At 41.8% G+C, this 21220-nt stretch overlaps 1 protein-coding gene and 1 long non-coding RNA gene across 4 annotated transcripts in view; one reads left to right on the top strand and one right to left on the bottom strand.

Moving 5' to 3' along the window:
• Nucleotides 1-21220, bottom strand: part of TTC7B (tetratricopeptide repeat domain 7B) — a 276135-nt gene that overhangs the window by 151793 nt on the left and 103122 nt on the right. For all 3 annotated transcript variants that reach the window (XM_030802487.1, XM_030802485.1, XM_030802486.1), the window contains exon 6: nucleotides 3730-3808. In XM_030802487.1, the coding sequence (XP_030658347.1) occupies nucleotides 3730-3808 (79 nt within the window). The remainder of the gene's footprint in view (nucleotides 1-3729; nucleotides 3809-21220) is intronic.
• Nucleotides 5560-7620, top strand: LOC115832329. Its single transcript, XR_004027741.1, has 3 exons — nucleotides 5560-5891; nucleotides 5980-6971; nucleotides 7015-7620. It is a non-coding gene; the product is annotated as an uncharacterized LOC115832329 (long non-coding RNA).

Here is a 21220-nt window from a genome sequence, read left to right as displayed (position 1 = left end):
AAAAATGTGAAATTAAATGCACTCTGATCATCCCCAACTGAGCAATCTGTAAAGATCTCATAAGAACACAATTTTCAGGACCTAAACAGCTCCTGAACTGTTTTCTTAAACCTTCCATTATAGTTTCATTTTGATCTCATTGCAGTCATATAAGCTAATGACTTTTGCTGGAAACTTCAACTGGCAAAAATAACTTTGACTCACTATAACTGAGAAATAAATGTTAAAAGGAAAAAAAATGAACAAGGAATTTCATTTTCTGAATATATTTGCCATGGAGGGATTTTAAAGTTGTAAAAATTTCTGCCCTGAACAGTTTGCTTGTTCACTACTAGATAGCTCATGCTAGGTCTACTTTTCCCTCAGGGTATCAACCTTCCTGAGAGATTTTTTAAAAATGGGGTTTTGAAGTGATTGCATATTTTAAAGACATCACTTTACCAATGCTCTACCTATTAAGAAGGCCATTTGGTTATGTCCACTGAAAGCTCAAATGAAGTTCAGAAAAAAACAATAAATATGAAATTACCAGCAAGATCACCAATATCTAGCATACTTTTTACTTTTTACACTCAACCTACATTTAGCCTGTAGTTTAAATGCATTAAATTGTTGGTAATTATAAAATAAATTCAGAATCAAAGGAGAGAAAGGTAGGAAGTGGGCCTGAAATAAGACGTGGATGTTTATGTACAAATTTGGTCATTAAATGCCCTTTTTGTGTGTGTATGTGTTTTAAAACTTGTGATGAAATTCACATAACATAAAAGCCACCATTTTAATTATTTAAAGTATACAATCCAACAGCATTTGGGACACTCACAATGTTGTGCAACCATTAGCACTATCTAGTTCCAGAACATTTTCATCACCCCAGAAGGAAACCCTATATCCTTTAGGCAATCACTCCCCACTTCCCCTCCCTCTCAGACTCTGGGAACAACCAACATGCTTTCTGGCTCCGTGGATTTGCCTATTTTGAACATTTTATATAAATTAAAGTATACGATATGGGTCTTTTTGTGACCGGCTTCCGTTACTTAGCATAAAGTTTTCAAGGTTCATCCGTATCATTGTGTATGTATCAGTACTTCATTCTTCTTTATGGCTGAATGATATTCCATTGCATGGATATACCACACGTTGCTTATCCATTCATCAGTTCTAGACATGTGGATTGCTTCCAACTTTTGGCTATCATAAATAGTGCTGCTATGAACATCCATGTACAAGTTTTTGTTTGAACATCTGTGGGTTTTTTTGTTTGTTTTGAAACAGGGTCTCACTCTGTCACCCAGGCTGGAGTGCAGTAGTGCAATCACACATAGCTCACTGCGGAACACCTGTTTTTAATTATTTGGAGTATATACCTAAGAGTGGAACTGTTGAAAATATACTTTTAAATCCTTCTCTGCTACGATCTCACACCAGATAGAGTTTACAAAACAACTTTTCCATCTCATAAGAATATTATAAATTTGTAATTATCAGCTAATCTAAAAAAATCATAGTTATTAAGGCTGATGGAAACGCTGCTTATGAATGTCATTAGATGGAGAAACTTTCTAACATCCAATGTAAATCAAGATACCAGTGAGAGTCAACAACAGGAACAAATGCTCCATATTTAAGCAATTTTGAAAGACTGACTTTTTAAATGCACTTTTAAAACAATTATGAAAACACTTGCCAATTCAGTCAGTTACTTTCAATGTGCTTCCAAATCTTGGAAGAAGCTGTTCATATCGACCAGTTGGGAAGTTTTATGAAATACTAAGAAGAGGTAAATTTGAGAGAAAAGACAGCTGGCAACAACTTTTATCCATATTCTTGTAGGTTCTTTTGCCTTGAAGAATCCTAAAAATGGAAATATTTTGTTTGAACTTCTTAAGGCACCTGTAAATCACATTGATCTATAAGTAAATTTTGAAGGCCAACAGCTCTTGGTGGTGGTGATGGCAGGGGGTGTGTGTGTGTGTGTGTGTGTGTGTGTGAAGTTGTCCATCCTGTCTCACCCCCATAATTCTAGGAAAGCCCAGCTTGGCCATCTGGCCCCATGAGTTGTACCTCCATCTCATAAAACTCTGGAGACACCACAATGAAGTCATTTCCTATGACATGAATCTCTTAGCCTTGCCCATCTGAATAATCTCCTACAGCATTTAAAGGATTCATGATAAAGAAAAGACAAAAGTATGGGCAAAAAAAGATAAATTACAATCTTACATGAGGTTGCTACATCAACTGTGACATGTGGCATTTGCTTAGCTTTTAATAAGCACCAGCCCTCCACTCAAGCACCCACTGGCTATGGCTGTGTAGGGCAAGTTATAGAAGTCTACCTAATGAACATCCCTAGATACTAAAGTGAAAGGATTAAAAAGGAAAAGAAAGAATTCAGGTCAACAGGAGAGCCAAATTGCTAACCAACCAGTTAATTTAACTATGTTGTATATTTCTCTTCCAAGTTTTATAGTCAATGTAATTAGCCAAACAACTAGCAGCCCTCAGGATCCAATCTGCTTTATTCTGTCTGGGTTTGGTATGAATCATAAGCATATACCAACCCCTCAACACCCTGGCAGCCATGAGGGCCTACATTCTACCTGCCTTAACAGGTGCAATTCTCAGGTTTCAGCAGAGAACGCTGCCAACAACACAGGAAAGGATGCTCAAAATCATTAGCCATCAAGGAAGTGCCAATCAAACCACAGTGGAATATCACTGCACTCCCACCAGGATGGTTACACCTAAAAAGATAATAACAACTGTTGTTGAGGGTGTGGAGAAATTGGAACCCTCATAACTGCTGGTGGGAATGTAATATGGTACAGCTGCTTTGGAAAACAGTCTGGCGGCACCTCAAATTGTTAAACACAGTTACCGTATGACCCAGAAATTCCACTTCTAAGTATACAGCCAAGAGAAAGAACACATATGTCCACACAAAAACTTGTACATGAATGTTCGTAGCAGCATTACTTGTAATTGCCCAAAAGTAGAAACAACCCAATGTCCATCAGCTGATGAACGGACAAATAAAATGTGATATATCCATACAATGGAATATTATTTGGCAATAAAAAGGAAAGAAATACTGATCATGCTGTGACCCAGAGGAACCTTGAAAGCATTATGCTAAGTGAAGAAAGCCAATCACAAAAAGACCACAAATTAGTCAGGTGTGGTGATGCGCGCCTGTAGTCCCAGCTACTCGGAGGCTGGGGCAGGATGCAATGAGCCAAGACTGTGCCATTGCACTCCAGCCTGGGCAACAGAGCAAGACTCTATCTCAAAACAAAAAAACAAAACCACAAATTGTATCATTCCAGTTATAGCAAATGCCCCAAATAGGCAAATCCATAGAAACAGAAAGTAAATTAGTGGTTGCCAGGGACTAGGGGGAGGGGAAAATGGGGATTGACTACTAATGAGTATAGAGTTTCTTTTGGGGGTGATTAAGATGTCCTGAAATTAAATATTAGTGATAGCCGGACAATTCTGTAATATGCTAAGAACTTTAAATGAGTAAACTGCTATTTATATATTATAAATATACATCACATAAATATCCATTATGACACAGAAGTGAAAGTGCTTTCCCAAGTTCACAAGCCCAGTGATATATGTCACATATATTTATAATACATAAATGTAAAAAAATATGAATGTAAATACCTATGAGACAAGTGCCCTGCTGGCCTCAATCAAGTCACTGGTCACACTTACCATTCGCAGGTTTTGAGTCGTTCTCGTTTCAACTGCTCTGAGAAGCTCTCTAAATCTTCCGACTCCTCTTGTCAAGTTCCTGTATGGACACAGAATTTGACGGTTTTCATCTGGCAAGTATTAATATTAAATATTTTATATGCACATTTCAATGCATTTTGTCTGCATAAAAGCTGTTGGCTAGATTTTAAGCAAACGATTACTCTGCACGTGTCTAGCCATCTTTGGTTAAATGAAACATTTGACCTAAGATTGATGGCCTTTTGTGTTTTCTAACCCTGAGCACATTTTCTCTAAAAAATAAAAATTTGAAAATCAGTTGAGGCCAACAAATTAAAAAGCAAGATACCTTAGAAGAGTCTGTGTTCAAACTCTCAATGGCTCTGTAGAGTGGGACTGAAATCTATATTGTCATTTAAAAGGTGGGAGACAACACTGGGCAAAAGGGCACAGGAATATGAGCAAGGCACTGTACGCAACATGGGTAAGGGTAAAATATGAAGATGAAAGGCACAAAAAAACCAGGAACTCCACCAAGCAACCACCCTGCATCTTTGAGAAGGTAAACTTATCAAGCCCAGTAAATTCATCAAACCAACCCTCCTCCAAACCCCACACTGACAAAAAGAAGCAAAGGGCAGAGGCCCCTTCTGAGAGCGAGCATGTGACGACTGGAACCCGAGCTCCCTGAGTGTGAGCAGAGCACACCTCATCTCGCTGCTACTCACACCCCACAGGGACACATTTGGTGACATGTTTCATTAAGAGACAAATAATTATTTTGTAACATCCTGGTCAATATTTTCAAACCCCACTTGTCCTCTCTGAAAGCTGCATCCAGCCTGTTGAGCTGGGAACACTCCCCAGCCAGTCCCTTTACATTAAGCGCTGCCACCACCTATGACATAACTCAGGGATATTTATAACCTGCTCATTAGAACATATCTCATCTTTCCAAAAAGCCACAGTGTGGGTCAGCCAGTGCAAACGTGTCAGCCAGCCTCTGCAGGCCGTGGCAGATGCTCTAGGTATTTGGCTGTCTTCTTGGATGACATTTTGAATCACGCAAAGATATTAAATCAAACTGAATGTGGGTTCTGTAAGTTACAAGCACTCATGAGGGCTATTAATTCGCATCTTATACCTACATGACATCCCAGGGCTCTCATGCACAAGAATGGCCCCAGAACTTTAAGATAATGATTTATTGGCATAGGTACATAAATACTCCCATAGTCCTCTCACCCACACATATCAGATGATATCAGATCAGAAGCTTGATGGTGGCATAAAAAGAGAAGCTGTGCTCAGGATGCCAAGCAGCACTAAAGGAAACCTAACAGAGACGTGAATAAAGATTAGGTAACAGGCCCTGGGACATGCAATCTACTCTGCTTTCTCCTTCATTTGTTTTTATGGGATCCATGTTCACAGGCAACAAAGTACATTTGCTTTGGACTGAAGCTCAGTTCTCTTAAGTAACATGGCGGGAAGGAAATAGCTACAGCTAAACAAAGGATGGGAATGGATATGGGAATGGATTTGTTCCAGAATCACGGATTAAACTCCTACTGGGTACAGAAGGGATGGTACTTTGAATTGTATGAAATAAGCTGTGACTGAGGCAACGTAAGTGGAGACCCTGGCTGAAGGGGCTGATTTACCAGGTAGAAATCAGGCCTGGAATAAGCAGTATCAAACCTAAATATTGTAACCCAGGGAAGCCTACAAATAGGAACTGGTCATTCAGAATGTTTCAGTGTCCTAGGAAATAGAATGAGCTACTTAGACAGTTACAGAAGCACAGAATTTTCCAGCTATAAATGATCCAACAGAATCTGGTCCATTATGACACAGAAGTGAAGAGCTTGCTCAAGCTCACAGGCCCAGTGAGAGAGTGAGCTGGGAGCTTTCTACCACACTCTGTTACCTTCCTGGGTACACATAAGCTCTAAAACAGAAGTGTAACTCTAGAGGAAGGAACAAAATATGAATCCAAGAGTTCAGGTCTATGTTTTGCATCATTAATATGCAAATTACTTCATATATTTATAACATAAATTCTGTGTGTCCCAGTGATGACAGCTAATGAGATACTCATTACTGGTCCAAAACTGGAAAGAAAGTCCGTTGGCCCAGGTGAAGAAGTCCAGTGAATGCGGGTAATGCCCTGGGCTGTGGAATGAGATCAATGACGGGTAGAGAAATTCAATTCCCCCGTTAAGGTGCAAGAGGGTTTCTCCCGTGCAGGACCGAGGCCCTCTGGTGGAGGAACGGAGGAAGTATCCGCCCCAAAAGAGGCCAGGCAGGATGAGGCAACACCAGCCACTGGGTGCGTATTCCCAATTAAGCCTTTGAAGCAAATACAAGTTTTTCGCAAACTGTTTCCAGTTTATTCCTGGAGAGAGTTTAAGATTCAGAAGCAAATTCTTCCTCAAGCTGGGAAGCATCTGCTTGTAAACAAAGAAGCCACAGTAACCACAGAGCTGAGGCGGCCTGAAGCTACAGCCCACTGCAATGAATGCGGCACCCAGAAGGGTCCCCGCCCCACCACAGATCAATCGGACAGCAAGAAGAGGTGAAACAGGCACATCTTAAAGTGCCCAAATGCAAAAACATGAGTCCCAAGAAATCCTGCCATCCAAACATGTTTAAATCACACAATTTTATTCAACTAATCGCTTCCACTGTTGCCATGAGAGCAGAAAGAGAAAAACGTTCGAGTACATGGACAATCAGAACAAAAAAAAGAGGAAGTTAACTTGCAAGAATTCTATTCCAAATGCTATGAGATAACCCAATTTGAGAGAGGCAAACAAAACCCACACGATGGCCTTCATATCTCCAAACTGTTAGTTAATTCTTAAAATGTTGAGATCAATCAAGTATCTAAGAAGGAACTGTTGCTTAAAACTCCACTTCAAAATGAAGATAAGAGAGCCAAGGAATCTCCCAATCTCCCTGTTTTGAGGGTTTCCACAAATCCCTGACATTAGGTCATTTATTCCATTTCAACACCCTTGCCTGAGAGAGTGCAATGATGTCAGAATTCATTATGGTAAACTATTCTCAAAACAAATGTTCCTGCCAGCATTCGCGCAGCGGGCACTCTGGCAAGCTTTCAGAACTTGGGGTTCATCTCCTGCACTTTACTTCACAAGCTTCCTGAGCTGAGTGCATTTCCTTCCACATGGAATGGTTCCCAACAGCTCGGCTGGGACCAAGGAGGAAAGGGCCTGCAGGTCCCTGGAGTGCGGCTGGGACCAAGGAGGAAAGGGCCTGCAGGTCCCCGGAGCGCCAGCTGCTCGTTCTGCCTGACAGGCAAAGCTCTGCTTCCGCTCACCAACATCACTGTCCTCAGCCCATTATGGAGAGCTCAGGCCAGAGTCCCACAGCCTTGCTCTCATTCAAATCCTTGTTTTCCCACTGGCAGGAAAGCCTACCACTTTTCATGGGGACATAGTCTACTCTTCCTTTGACCTACTTCCATCTTTTCTTCTCTCCTATCTTTTCTATCTGGTTTTATCCTCCTCCTGCTGAACCTCCTTCCAGGGCTTGTCTGCTGACTCACCAGCATTCGACCCTCCCTCTCTACCCTCTATCTTGGCAATAGGTTCCAGTTCCCCCTTGGGCCACATGGCAGCACCTTTCCAGGCTCTGAAATGTACATTCTAATGTACAAGCTTACTGCACCTGGTTTTGTCCTGTTCTGACTCTGAACAACATTCTCGGCTCTTTAATATTGCCATCTGTCCCTCTGTAATCAAACCAAGGAGGAAATGTAAATGGGAAGAAAGCCAGAGCTCCAAAATCAAAATGGAAAACCAAGGCTAGAGAATCATTTCAGCCTGTGACGAGTGGCTACTTCAATAACAAGCTCAATACATTTTTGTTGTGTTGTTATTTCTCCTTTTATTTCTTGGGAGTAGGGTGGGAAAAGACAATTCTTCCCTTTAACTTGTCCTTCCAAATTATCTTCAGACCTCAAAATCTGACCCAGGCACCAATACACATAAATTCAATATCAACTGTCATTGTCGTGGAAACTCAAAGTAGTGGTGTGAATAAAAGACTGGGTCAATTTCCTGGGTAATGAGGAAAAGGTGGCCTGCTACAGTCTATTCAATATTTTTTTTCTCTTACGTGGCTGAGAATTTTATAACTAAAGATCAAACGCAATAAGTCAACCCAGTAGATCTCAAAGAGCAAAGAAACTGTCTGCCTTTCTCCATGTTTTCTTCTCACCAACCAGCACTCCCGAAACGCTGAAGCAATACGTTACTTCCACAGTGACTGAGCAATGTTTCACCGCAGAGGCCAGGTTGGTCCCTGAGGACGCACCGTTGAGGAGGGGACACCATCCCTGCCTCAGGGAGCTTAGATGGCTTCACATCCCCACAAAAATGTAAGTGCCTCCAAGACAGAGGCCTTGGCTTTATTCACTGACATAACCCAAGGCCTCTGACACAGAGCCTGGCATACAGGAAGCACTCAATTAATATTTGTTGAATGAAAAAGAACCATCATGAGCCAAATGAACCAAGACCACGAGGGGATACATTTCCTACCGGTTTCTTATCTCCTTCTTTCTCACTGAACACAGTCCAGCAGGCAGCAAAGCACCACACTCTCCTAACTAGAATAGCCTAGTATGCCCTCGGGGGCTTTCCTTGTAGCTTGGAGACCTGGCGGAGCAGTACTCCTACACCAGTGACATGCCCAGCCTAACAGCTTCTAGAGGGCTACATGGATAATGGAGATTTTGAGGTTTTTTAAAGAAAAGTTCCAGGCATTTCAGGGAAACTTTCCTGCCCTTGTGCCTTCACACATGCTCCTCTGTCTGCAGGGTCAAGACCCAGGGCCGAGGCCAGCCTAGATAGCACTTTCTACCTTTCCATACTGATTTTCATTTGAGTTTATATCTGTTCACCAACCAAACTGCAATCATTGTGAAAGCAAAGGCCCCCTGTGTACCCACCACTCCTTGTCTCAACTGCCTCACAGGGCCAGCCAGTACCCGTGACGTTTAACAAGCTGGGCACCCCCAAAAGAAAGAAAAGAGTGAGCACCATCTTATATTCCCAGACCCCTTTCCCCAACTCCTTGCTGAAAAGAGTTATCTTAGTTACAAAGGGGACAACTAAAGCAGGTACTTGGTATACCACAAGATACATCCCATCATCATATACGTATACCTTATGGTATGTATCTGCTTTTCCGGAGTTGTAAGTGTTGACAAAGACAATGTCATTCTGGATATTGTCAGCACTTACAACTCCGGAAAAGCAGACACATACCATGTATCTTCTAGGTCCATCACTTTTAGTTCTCAGGCTTGAGAATTTATGTAACCCTTAGCATCATCTATCTTGAAAAAGTCTGAAATCAAAACCAGATACCCAGATCTGGAAAGTGGGAGAAGAACAGATACCCTTCACAGTCCAAAAGGACACTGTGGCCGGCTGTCAGGGAGCTGTTTTTCCCAGAATGGAGTCCAGCTTCCCCCTCTGTACACACTCTCCTCCTCATATCCAATGACACGCATTTGTGAAGACAGATGGCTTGCTGCAGTCAGGGGCCAGGGATCAAACCCACAACCTTGGCCTCGTTAGCGAAGGGCTCTCTCTTACCCACGGAGCAAGCCAGCTGCAGCCTGGATATAGTGACAGAGGGTGTGACAGCCATCCACGCCGGGATGAGAACAAGCAGGCGAGGCTTCCGGATGTCTCATCTCAAACCTAATGAGAGCTGTACTGGGCTTAACAACATTTTTTGGACTACCTCAGCAATCGAGGCTTCCTCGTGACAAAAGCAGAGTCAATTATACATTTGGTCAGCCAGCCAGGCGGCACACAGTACAGGGAGTAGGGACTACGGCCCAGGCAGTGTAGGTGGCACCAGACACATAAAGTCAAAGAAGTCACAGAGAGTGGCTTCTTGGAGTTCATACTTCATGGGCCAGGACAGGAACACATAAACAAGCCCTTCCAACAGGCGTGCACAAGGCCTATGAATGAAAGGTCGCCAGACTGCTCTGACAGCCCAGCCAGAAGAGCAACTCGCCTACCCTTCACCTGTCCCCTCCACTCCCCTAAGCTCCGAGTCTCTGAGAAACACAAAGTGTAGAAAGGCTTGCCCCATCTCACATCCTTCCTTTCAACCTCTGGGGTTGAGTCAAAGAATATCAGTACTCATTCCAAAAGAAACATATATATATACACACACAAATATATATTTCTCTCTCCATATATATCTGTGTGTGTGTGTGTGTGTGTATATGTGTATATATATATGTCTATGTGTGTGTGTATATATATATACATATATATATATAAAGAGAGAGAGAGAGAACACCCATACTTGCTATGCACTAAAAAGTGAGGCAGAGTGAACGAAATGGTAAGACAGTCAGCAGACGTTGAGTCCTCATGAACTTGTATTTTAATGATGTTCAGTTTAACCCTAACGGTATCCAAACACACTTGGACTCCTCAACCTAACAATAGTTAAAACAAACCAATCCGAACTTATCTATCATATAAGGATTGTCTTTCAAAGTGTTGTCCTTCAATACTTAAAACAAACCAATCCGAACTTATCTATCATATAAGGATTGTCCTTCACCCGGGAATCCATATGCTTATCTACATACCTGAACATAAAGAGACAAAATAAGAGTCGTGGTTACAGACCCTGGAGTCACACAGCATGAGTTCAAGTCCAAGCTTTGCCATTTATTAATTGTTGACCTTGGGCAAGTGCCTGTGCCACAGTTTCCTTATAAAATGGAAATAACAACTGTACCCACCTCATTTAACCATACCCACCTCACTGTTGTAAGAATTAAACTAGTCAGTAACAACGGTACCCACCTCATTGATTTGTTGTAAGAATTAAACTAGTCAATACATGTAGAAAGTGCTTTTTAAGTATTTGCCATTATTACTTCTGTTAGCCTCAAAACTTTACCATTGTTTTAAAAAAAAAAAACTTTTGGAATTCTGGAATCTGTTTTCCAGTCAATTTATAGCATATGAAAATCTGCTTTACTTCTTTGAAGTCATTTAATTTTGAAGGAAAAAATATATTCCCCAGTTTGATTCATTGATCCTCTTTGCTGTTTACAGAAAGTCTACCACGTCCCAGGAACTCCCTACGTAATTCCCAGGTCTGGCTCACAATGACAAAAGACAACAACCCATGCGAGGTAAGAACAGTAAAAAACTTTCTCTGGGGCCTTGTGGTCACCCTCCTGGGAAATGATGTGACATCTCCTAAGAGTGCTGGTGCCCCTGACGGGGGCAGGGGAACAGTCTCCAGCCACGGCTTTGGGGCAGGGCACGGACAGATGACCACGTCTGGCAGGTGTGTATCCTGATTGCTCCATCACACTTAGCACAGTGAGCATGTGGAGACTGTTCTGAGTTCATCAAGAAGGGCCAGATCACACTAAAAAATGTGAACTCAAAAGTGAACCACCGAAGCTTTATAAGCCCACAACACAAAGCTGGAGAGGAAAGCTCGCCACTTCCACTGGGGAAGTGTCTGCTCCGGACCAGGCCGGAGCTGGAAGACAAGCATGAGGGCGGGGTCCCCGTCAGCCTGCTTCATAAAACGGGGCTCAATTAGCTGCACAGGACACTGATGGGCACAGGCCAACAATATTCATTTTTAACAGTCCAGAAAGGTGCAGAAAAAAGACAATCTGGAAGGTAGAAATGTCCTGCTAACAAAATGCCTTCATTCATCAATTCTGAGTGGCAAAGTCACATAGGAAAAGAACTTCTGGCCACCCTGTCCCTCCATTCAACTGGGCTATGGAGAGGAAAAAAAGGCAGAAAGGATGTCAAGGGGAGGAAAGTCCCTTCAAATGCACCACAAGCACTTGAGCTGGAAGTTTGAGTGTGAGGATAAGAGTGCAACGTTCACTTCCATTCAATTGACAGGAGAACTGCGTTTCCAACACAACTCTGGGGGCCACATTTCAAAGCTAGGACAGTGAGAAAAAATCCAAGGGGATCATTTGAAAAAAGGAAAAAAAAAAAAAAAGACCATTAAATGTGCAGGGGTCAGCAGCCCAAATGGCTCCAGAAGCCGAGCAGGTAGCAGAGGTGGGTGAAGACAGACTGTGGGGCGACAGGCCTTGCAAGCCTGCAGGCCTCCAATTCAAAACCATAACATAGAAACTCAACAGCGAAGGGAGGCTCTTTGCCATTAAATTGGTAAATAAAAGCCTCTAATATTTTTCTTGGGGAAACAAAGCAGTGCTGCTCGGTTTGAGGCAGCACGGTGCCGATGGGATTGTCACACATTCTCAGGAGTGGGGCCAGATAACCCACTTGGGCCTGGGAAAGGCAAATCTGCTGGGGCGAGAAGACAAAAAGGGCAACGGTTGAGGAGGCTCATGAGAAGAAGGACCGGAAGCGAGTGTGGAATGTGAGCCATCTGGGAACATGGCAAGGGGAACAAGTACCAGATGCCAGGCATGCACTGACATGGGGAAGGACTGGCCAACAGGCTTCACCTTGTCTCTTCCTCATCTGCAAAATAGGACTAACACCTACTTGCCATACTGAATGAGATGGCACCTGGAAAGCTTCTGACTCCATGCTCAAAAACACGTGAATCCCCCACCTTTCCCCAACCAGCTGCTACTTCCCACCATCCGGCCCTTCATTCCACATACAAACATTTACTGGCTAAAAGCCAAAAGCAGCCACTGGTGTGATTGTGAGCCTTTGGTTTAATAGAAAACAGTGCAGAATCAGAACTGGTTTCTATGATGTACCAAACCAAACTCTTCTTCTCAATTGTAGCTTTATACATGAGGAAACAGAGGCTTAGAAATAACAGGGAGCATGCCCATGATCACACAGCCCACAGCAGAAGAGCTGGGACTTGAACTCAGGCCCTATCTGATGCCAGTGCTAAGGAAAGGTGAAGATGATCCCCGTCGTGCAGAAGCCTGCAGTCAAACTGGAAAATGTGACTACCTCCTATGACACAAAACAAAGGCATCCCAGGGACAGGAGAGCAGCCCAGGAAGGCTCCCAGCGGCACAGGCCAACTGAAGTCACTGAACCTAGTAGACACATTTGGCTGCAAAGAAGGGGATGGGATCCCACTGGGAGTGGGTGACAAAGGGATAGCAGAGAATTTATGCTGAGGCGTCTGAGCTTCACAGCAGACACAAGACTCAGAAGAAAGATGGTGTCGGGGAAAAAGACTAACATTGATAAGATGGTGACAACACAGAAGACGCTCTGACCACAAGTCAACCTTCTGAAGTCAATTCTTTCATTGCACAGTACCTCATTTATTCAGTTTTCCCAGTCAGAGTTCACACTCACTCACTCTGACGGGAAGCTCAGGTTTACCTTGGCTCTATCTACAGAAAAAAAAAAGCTTTGCTAAGCACATCAGCAGAGCAAACATGATCTGTGAGGAGAATATTTAATTTGCTCAGGGGAATAAGCTATTTTCAAGCCCCTCTAAGCCATATAGAGGAGCTGCCATTTACTAATAAACCACTGACACAGTAATTAAAATTATTGCACTCTCTCATCAAGGAAGTCCCCACAAGAGACTGGTCTTCTTCAGGACAGAGACTGGGTCCCTCCCACTAGAATGGAGTAAGATCCAGCTGCACACCTACTCATGTAGCTGTTGTGAGGATGAAAGGGCACAGTCACTAGCCAGGTATCGGGGAACCTGCCCCAATATTCACGTAGGTTCTTTTCTATTTTCCCTAAGCGTCGGCTGGCTTGAGAAATAAAGGGACAGAGTACAAAAGAGAGAAATTTTAAAGCTGGGCGTCCGAGGGAGACATCACATGAAGGTAGGTTCCGTGATGCCCCACAAGCCTCAAAAACCAGCAAGTTTTCATTAGGGATTTTCAAAAGGGGAGGGAGTGTGCGAATAGGCGTGGGTCACAGACATCAAGTACTTTACAAGGTAATAGAATATCACAAGGCAAGTGAAGGCAGGGCAAGATCACAGGACCACAGGACGGAGGTGAAATTAAAATTGCTAATGAAGTTTCGGGCACCATTGTGATTGATAACATCTTATCAGGAGACAGGGTTTTGAGATCAACCGGTCTGACCAAAATTTCTTAGGCGGGAATTTCCTCTTCCTAATAAGCCTGAGAGCGCTATGGGAGACTGGGGTCTATTTCACCCCTGCAGTCTCCACCATAAAAGACAGGCGCACCTTGGGGGGGCCGTTCATAGGCCTATACCTCCAGACACGTATTCTCTTTCTCAGGGATGTTCCTTGCTGAGAAAAAGAATTCAGCGATATTTCTCCCATTTGCTTTTGAAAGAAGAGAAATACGGCTCTGTTCCACCTGGCTCACTGGCGGTCAGAGTTTAAGGCTATCTCTCTTATTCCCTGAACAATTGCTGTTATCCTGTTCTTTTTTCAAGGTGCCCAGATTTCATACTGCTCAAACACACATGCTGTACAATTTGTGCAGTTAATGCAATTATTACAGGGTCCGGAGGCAACATATATCCTCCTCAGCTGACAGGATTAAGAGATTAAAGTAAAGACAGGCATAGGAAATCACAAGGGTATTGATTGGGGAAGTGATAAGTGTCCATGAAATCTTTACAATTTATGTTTAGAGACTGCAGTAAAGACAGGCATATGAAATTACAAAAGTATTAATTTGGGGAATTAATACATGTCCATGAAATCTTCACAATCCACGTTCTTCTGCCATGGCTTCAGCCAGTCCCTCCGTTTGGGGTCCCTGACTTCCCACAACACCCGGGAAAGGTCAGCCATCATCTTCTTCTGAGATACCACTAACTGGTTCCGTGCCATTCCCCAACTCATTATTCCAGATGATCTGCCAGCCAACCTAGTGACACAGGCAGGAATTTGTTACTCACAACTGATAAGGAGGGAAACTGAGTCCCAGAGAGAGAAGAAGGGAGTCTGGCCCAACAGCTCTAAGAGGGACTAAGCCAGGACCTGACTCCCGGCCTCTGGGTTCCCAGGGCAGGGATTCCCTCCCCTGCCCTCTGCTGGGTACTGTTCTAGCCCATATTTCATTGATCCCCTCAATTCTTTCTTAATATTTTATTCGATAAAATATAGATACAGAAAGCCATATAAAACAATTATATGGCATAGGGGACTATTAGAAGGCACACACCATGTAACCACCACCAAAAAAAATAAAGATACTGCCATTCACCTCATCCCAATGAACAACCCCCTCCATCTAAAAGTAACAACTACCCTGACTTTTCTGGTTAATTGCTTCATTACTCATATAGGCATCCCTACACTATAGCCTTGTCCACTTTTCCTCACTTGATGATTCTTTAAAATCACTCTTGCTTTACATCTTCCCCCCCTACCTCTTTTTCTTACAACTTATCTGCTAGAGAAAACCTGAACTGTTCGGCCTGTAGAGTTTCCCACTGGCTAGAAAACTGCACACTCATGCTACAGTTCAATACATGCCTCTGTTCTCTGTATTTCCTGCAATTTGGCAGCTGGATCCGGAGGCTTGATCAATTCAGGGTCGATCCCTTTGGCAAGACTTCAACAGTGTTGTGCTCTTGTTCTGACATTAGGAGCCCTTGATATTCAACACTTATAGCATCAATCTCCTGGGAGTTACTAAGTGGTGACATTCTAATTCTCCCACTGCATTTTCATTTATTAGCTGGAATACTTTTTATTTTTTTATTTTTTGAGGCGGAGTCTCGCTCTGTCGCCCAGGCTGGAGTGCAGTGGCACGATCTCGGCTCACTGCAAGCTCTGCCTCCCGGGTTCATGCCATTCTCCTGCCTCAGCCTCCCAAGTAGCTGGGACTACAGGCACCCGCCACCACACCTGGCTAATTTTTTTGTATTTTTAGTAGAGACGGGGTTTCACTGTGTTAGCCAAGATGGTCTCGATCTCCTGACCTCGTGATCCACCTGCCTCGGCCTCCCAAAGTGCTGGGATTACAGGTGTGAGCCACCACTCCTGGCCCTGGAATAATTTTTATAAGATGTTTCATCTAATATTTGGTTTTCCAGTGGCTTAGTACACATAGTAAAATGTTTTATATTTTCCATTTATTTGCTTAGTTTTCAAAATACTGAATTAGAGCTCACGAACTTAAGCTTATTTGACTAGTTTATCGCAATTTTTACCCTTCTTGAAATTCAAACTATCCTATATTTTACCCAAGTCCTTTTAAAATGACCTAGGAATCTTTGATAGCTTCTTTGCTATATGGACGTAGGTAAAGGTGTTCCAGGCTCATCTTACACATTTCCTGCCCCAGAACCGGCATGAGGTTTCTTTTATTGAAATCTGATATTTCAAGATCAAAATCCAGGAGCCAGGGATGTTCACTGCTAATGGGTCGGTCACCTTAGCCAGAACTTCTCTCTCTCTCACATATAAACACATACACACATACATGTATATATGTATGTATATGCACATGCATATACACATACACATAGACACAAATACCTCAGATTTCAAACTATTTACAATTTGATTATTCAAATTCAGGACTACAGTTTTTCCTAGACTACTCCTATCTTAAATCTGTTTTTTCCTTTCTTCCATAGCAAGAATATTCATTCTCAAGGACACAGGGGATGATGGAATTAGAACATTCCATAACTATTCAGTTGCTTTATTCCATGTTATATGAGAAGTTTCAGAATAATACTAATAATACCACCATCAATTATTATCATTATCTTTTATCAGTGATCTTTGATAATACCATAATTGTTTGGGGGTGCCACGAACCATGCCCACCTAAGATGGCAAACTTGATCAATAAATGTTGTATATGTGCCCCCACTGACCAGCCATTTCCCCATCTCTCTCCCTTTCCTTGGTCTTCCCTATTCCCTGAGACACAATATTGAAATGAGGCCAATTAATAACCCTACAATGGCCTTTAAAGTTCAAGTGAAAGGAAGAGTTGCACATCTCTTACTTTAAATCAAAAGCTGGAAATAATTAAGATTAGTGAGGAAGGTCTGCCAAAAGCCAAGATGGGCTGAAAGTGGGGCCTTTTGTACCAAACACTTAGTCAAGTTGAAAATGCAAATGAAGACTGCTTGAAGAAAATTAAAAGTGCCTACTCCAGTCAACAAACAAATGATAAAAATAATTTTTTAAAAAAAGCAAAAGAGCCTTATTGCTGATAGGGAAAAAGTTTGCATGGTCTGGATAGAAGATTAAACCAGCCTCAACATTCCCTTAAACCAAAGCCTAATCTAGAGCAAGGCCCTAATTCTCTTCAATTCTTTGAAGGCTGAGAGAGGTGAAGAAGATGCAGAGGAAAAGTTTGAACCTGGCAGAGGCTGGTTTACGAGGTTTAAGGAAAGAATCTGTTTTTATAATATAAAAGTGCAAGGTGGCCAGGTGTGGTGGCTCACGCCTGTAATCCCAGCACTTTGGGAGGCCGAGGTGGGTGGATCACGAGGTTAGGAGCTCGAGACCAGCCTGGCCAACATAGTGAAACCCCATATTTACTAAAAATACAAAAAATTAGCCAGGCGTGGTGGTGGGTGCCTGTAATCCCAGCTACTCCAGAGGCTGAGGCAGGAGAATAGCTAGAACCTAGGAGGTGGAGGTTGCAGTGAGCCAAGGTCACACCACTGCACTCCAGCCCAGGCGACAGTGCGAGACTCCGTCTCAAAAAAAAAAAAAAAAAAAAAAAGTGCAAGGTGAAGCAGCAAGTGCTGATATAGAAGCTACAGAAAGTTATCCAGAAGTTCTAGCTGAGATCATTAATGAAGGTGCCTATAGTAAACAACAGATTTTCAATGTAGATGAAACAGCCTTCTATTGAAAGAAAATGTTATCTACAACTTTCATAGCTACAGAGAAGTCAATGCCTGGCTACAAAGCTTCAAAGGACAGGCTGACTCTCTTGTAGGAGTTAACGCAACTGGTGACTTTGAGTCGAAACCAATGCTCATTTACCATTTTGAAAATCCTAGGGCCCTTAAGAATTATGCTAAATTGACTCTGCCTGTGCTCTGTAAATGGAACAATAAAGCCTGGATGAAAGCACATCTGTTTACAGCATGGTTCACTGAATATTTTAAGCCCACTCTTCAGATCCACTCAGAAGAAAGGATTCCTTTCCAGATATTACTGCTCATTGACAATGTACCCGGTCACCCAAGAGCTCTGATGGAGATGTATAAGGAGATAAAAGTTGTTTTCATGCCTGCTAACACAACATCCATTCTGTAGCCCAAGGGTCAAGGAGTAATTCTGACTTACTGTTTACTATAGATAGTGATTCCTCTGATGGATCTGGGCAAAGCAAATTGAAAACCTCTGGAAAGGAATCTACAGTGAACTCAAACAAATTTACAAGAAAAAAAACAACCCCATCAAAAAGTGGGCAAAGGATACGAACAGACACTTCTCAAAAGAAGACATTTATGCAGCCAAAAGACACATGAAAAAATGCTCATCATCACTGGCCATCAGAGAAATGCAAATCAAAACCACAATGAGATACCAACTCACACCAGTTAGAATGGCCATCATTAAAAAGTCAGGAAACAACAGGTGCTGGAGAGGATGTGGAGAAATAGGAACACTTTTACACTGTTGGTGGGACTGTAAACTAGTTCAACCATTGTGGAAGCCAGTGTGGCGATTCCTCAGGGATCTAGAACTAGAAATACCATTTGACCCAGCCATCCCATTACTGGGTATATACCCAAAGGATTATAAATCATGCTGCTATAAAGACACATGCACACGTATGTTTACTGTGGCACTATTCACAATAGCAAAGACTTGGAACTAACCCAAATGTCCAACAATGATAGACTGGATTAAGAAAATGTGGCACATATACACCATGGAATACTATGCAGCCATAAAAAATGATGAGTTCATGTCCTTTGTAGGGACATGGATGAAGCTGGAAACCATCATTCTCAGCAAACTATCGCAAGGACAAAAAACCAAACACCGCATGTTCTCGCTCATAGGTGGGAATTGAACAATGAGAACACATGGACACAGAAAGGGGAACATCACACACTGGGGACTGTTGTGGGGTGGAGGGAGGGGGGAGGGATAGCATTAGGAGATATACCTAATGCTAAATGACGAGTTAATGGGTGCAGCACACCAACATGGCACATGTATACATATGTAACAAACCTGCACGTTGTGCACATGTACCCTAAAACATAAAGTATAATAATAATAATAATAGTTTCTCAACCTGAAAAAAAAGAAGAATATTTATGAGCAATTACATAATTTATATCTTAAAGAGTGGTATTATTTTATAATGCTTTAGTCATGACATAAGTCTAGCATAATATTAATTGACATCAACCCTTATTTATATATAGTTTATGTTTGAGGGCTCAAATCTAACCAGTGGCAAATCCAAGTTTATGTAAAAATTAAATCTCTTCTAATGAGTGTAATTTCATGTGCATTTTTATAGTTTCTCTTTTATTAAAAAAAACCTTATGTGCCAGAAAAAAAAAAAATTGTATTTTCGGGCTGCTAACTGTTAATATTTTGGATACACTTTTCTACTTGAAAAAAAAAAAAAAGAAAACCTCTGGAAAGGATTCACCATTCTAGATACCACTAAGAACACTTGTGATTCCTGGGAGGACGTCCAAATATCAAGAAGAACAGGAGCTTGGAATAAATTGATTCCAGCTCTCACGGATGACTTTGAGGGGTTGAAATCTTCAGTGGAGGAAGTAACTGCAGGCATGGTGATAATAGCAAGAGAACTAGAATTAGAAGTGAGGCCTGAAGATGTGACTGAACTGTGGCGATCTCACGATGAAACTTGAATGGATGAGGAATTGCTCTTACAGATGTACAAAGAAATAAGTTTCTTGAAATGGAATCTACTCCTGGTGAAGATTCTGTGAACATTGTTGAAATAACAACAAAGGATTCAGAATAGTATATCAACTTAGTTGACAAGACAGCAGTAGGGTTTGAGAGGATTGATTCCAATTTTGAAAAAGTTCTACTGTGGGTAAAATGCTATGAAACAGCATTGCATGCTACAGAGAAATCTTTTATGAAAGGAAGAGTCCATCAATGTGGTACACCTCACTGTTGTCTTATTTTAAGAAATTGCCACAGCCACCCCAAACTTCAGCAACCACCACCCCATCAGTCAGCAGCTATTAACATCAAGGCAAAAGCCTCTACCAGCAAAAAGATATGAGTTGCTGAAAGCTCAGATGACTGTTAGCATTTTTTAGCAATAAAATATTTTTTAACTAAGGTATGTACCTTTTACTGGACATAATGTTATTGCATACTTAACAGACTACCGTATAGTGTAAATATAACTTTTATATGTGCTGGGAAATCAAAAAATTCATGTGACTTGCTTTATTGACATTATTGTATGGTCTGAAACCAAACCTACAATATCTCTGAGGTATGGCTGTACTCAAACTTGTGAAGAAAAAACAAAAACAACAACACCTTGTCAGTCAAGAATTCTATATCCAGTAAAACTATCCTTCAAAAATGAGGAAAAAATAAAAACATTCCCACCTAAGCAAAAAGCGAGAGAATTCATTGTTAGTAGACCTGCCCAATACAAAATTTTAGGGAAGCCTTCACATGACAGGCAAATTATACCAGAGGGTCATAGGAATATATAGGAATAAACTAATAAAAGCACCAGAAATGTAAATATGTGGGTAAATATAAAAGACCGTATAAATATTGTTTTATCTTTTCTTTTTTTAATTTCTGTAAAAAATAACATTGTGTAAAGAGAAAATTAATATATTACATTGTTTTTATAACACAAAGAAGACAGGGGGAAATGAAGCTATATTGGAACAAAGTTGCTAATACTGAAATTAAGTCAATACTAACTTGAAGTTGACTGTGATAGTTTAAAGATATATATTATAATCCATAGAGAAAACAGAATTATTTTATTTTTCCCGATGGAGTCTCGCTCTGTCGCCCAGGCTGGAGAGCAGTGGTGCGATAGAAGCTCACTGCATCCTCTGCCTCTCAGGTTCAAGCAATTCTCATGCCTCAGCCCCTGAAGTAGCTGGGATTACAGGTGTCCGCCACCATGCCCAGCTAATTTTTGTATTTTTAGTGAAGATAGGGTTTTGCCATGTTGGCCAGGCTCGTCTCAAACTTCTGGCCTCAGGTGATCCACCCGCCTTTGCCTCCCAAAGTGCTGGGATTACAGGTGTGAGCCACTGTGCCCAGCTGAAAACAGAAAATTTTTTTCCAAAAAAATGCAGTTAAAAATCAACAGAGGAATTTAAATGGTATACTAAAAAAGTATTTTTTAACAACCATTAAAAAGGGTAGAAAGGAGGAATGAAGAATCAAAAAAGACATGAGACATACAGAAACAAAGGGCAAAAATAGTAGGTGTAAATCCAATCATATCAATAGTTACATTAAATGTGTATGACTACACATTCCATTCAAAAGGCAAAAAGGTTTATACTAGATTAAAAAA

This window comes from Nomascus leucogenys, chromosome 22a (genome assembly GCF_006542625.1).
Source record: "Nomascus leucogenys isolate Asia chromosome 22a, Asia_NLE_v1, whole genome shotgun sequence".
Taxonomy (NCBI): Eukaryota; Metazoa; Chordata; class Mammalia; order Primates; family Hylobatidae; genus Nomascus; species Nomascus leucogenys.
Note: the sequence above shows the minus strand (reverse complement) of the source record. Positions and strands in the feature narration are given on the sequence as shown.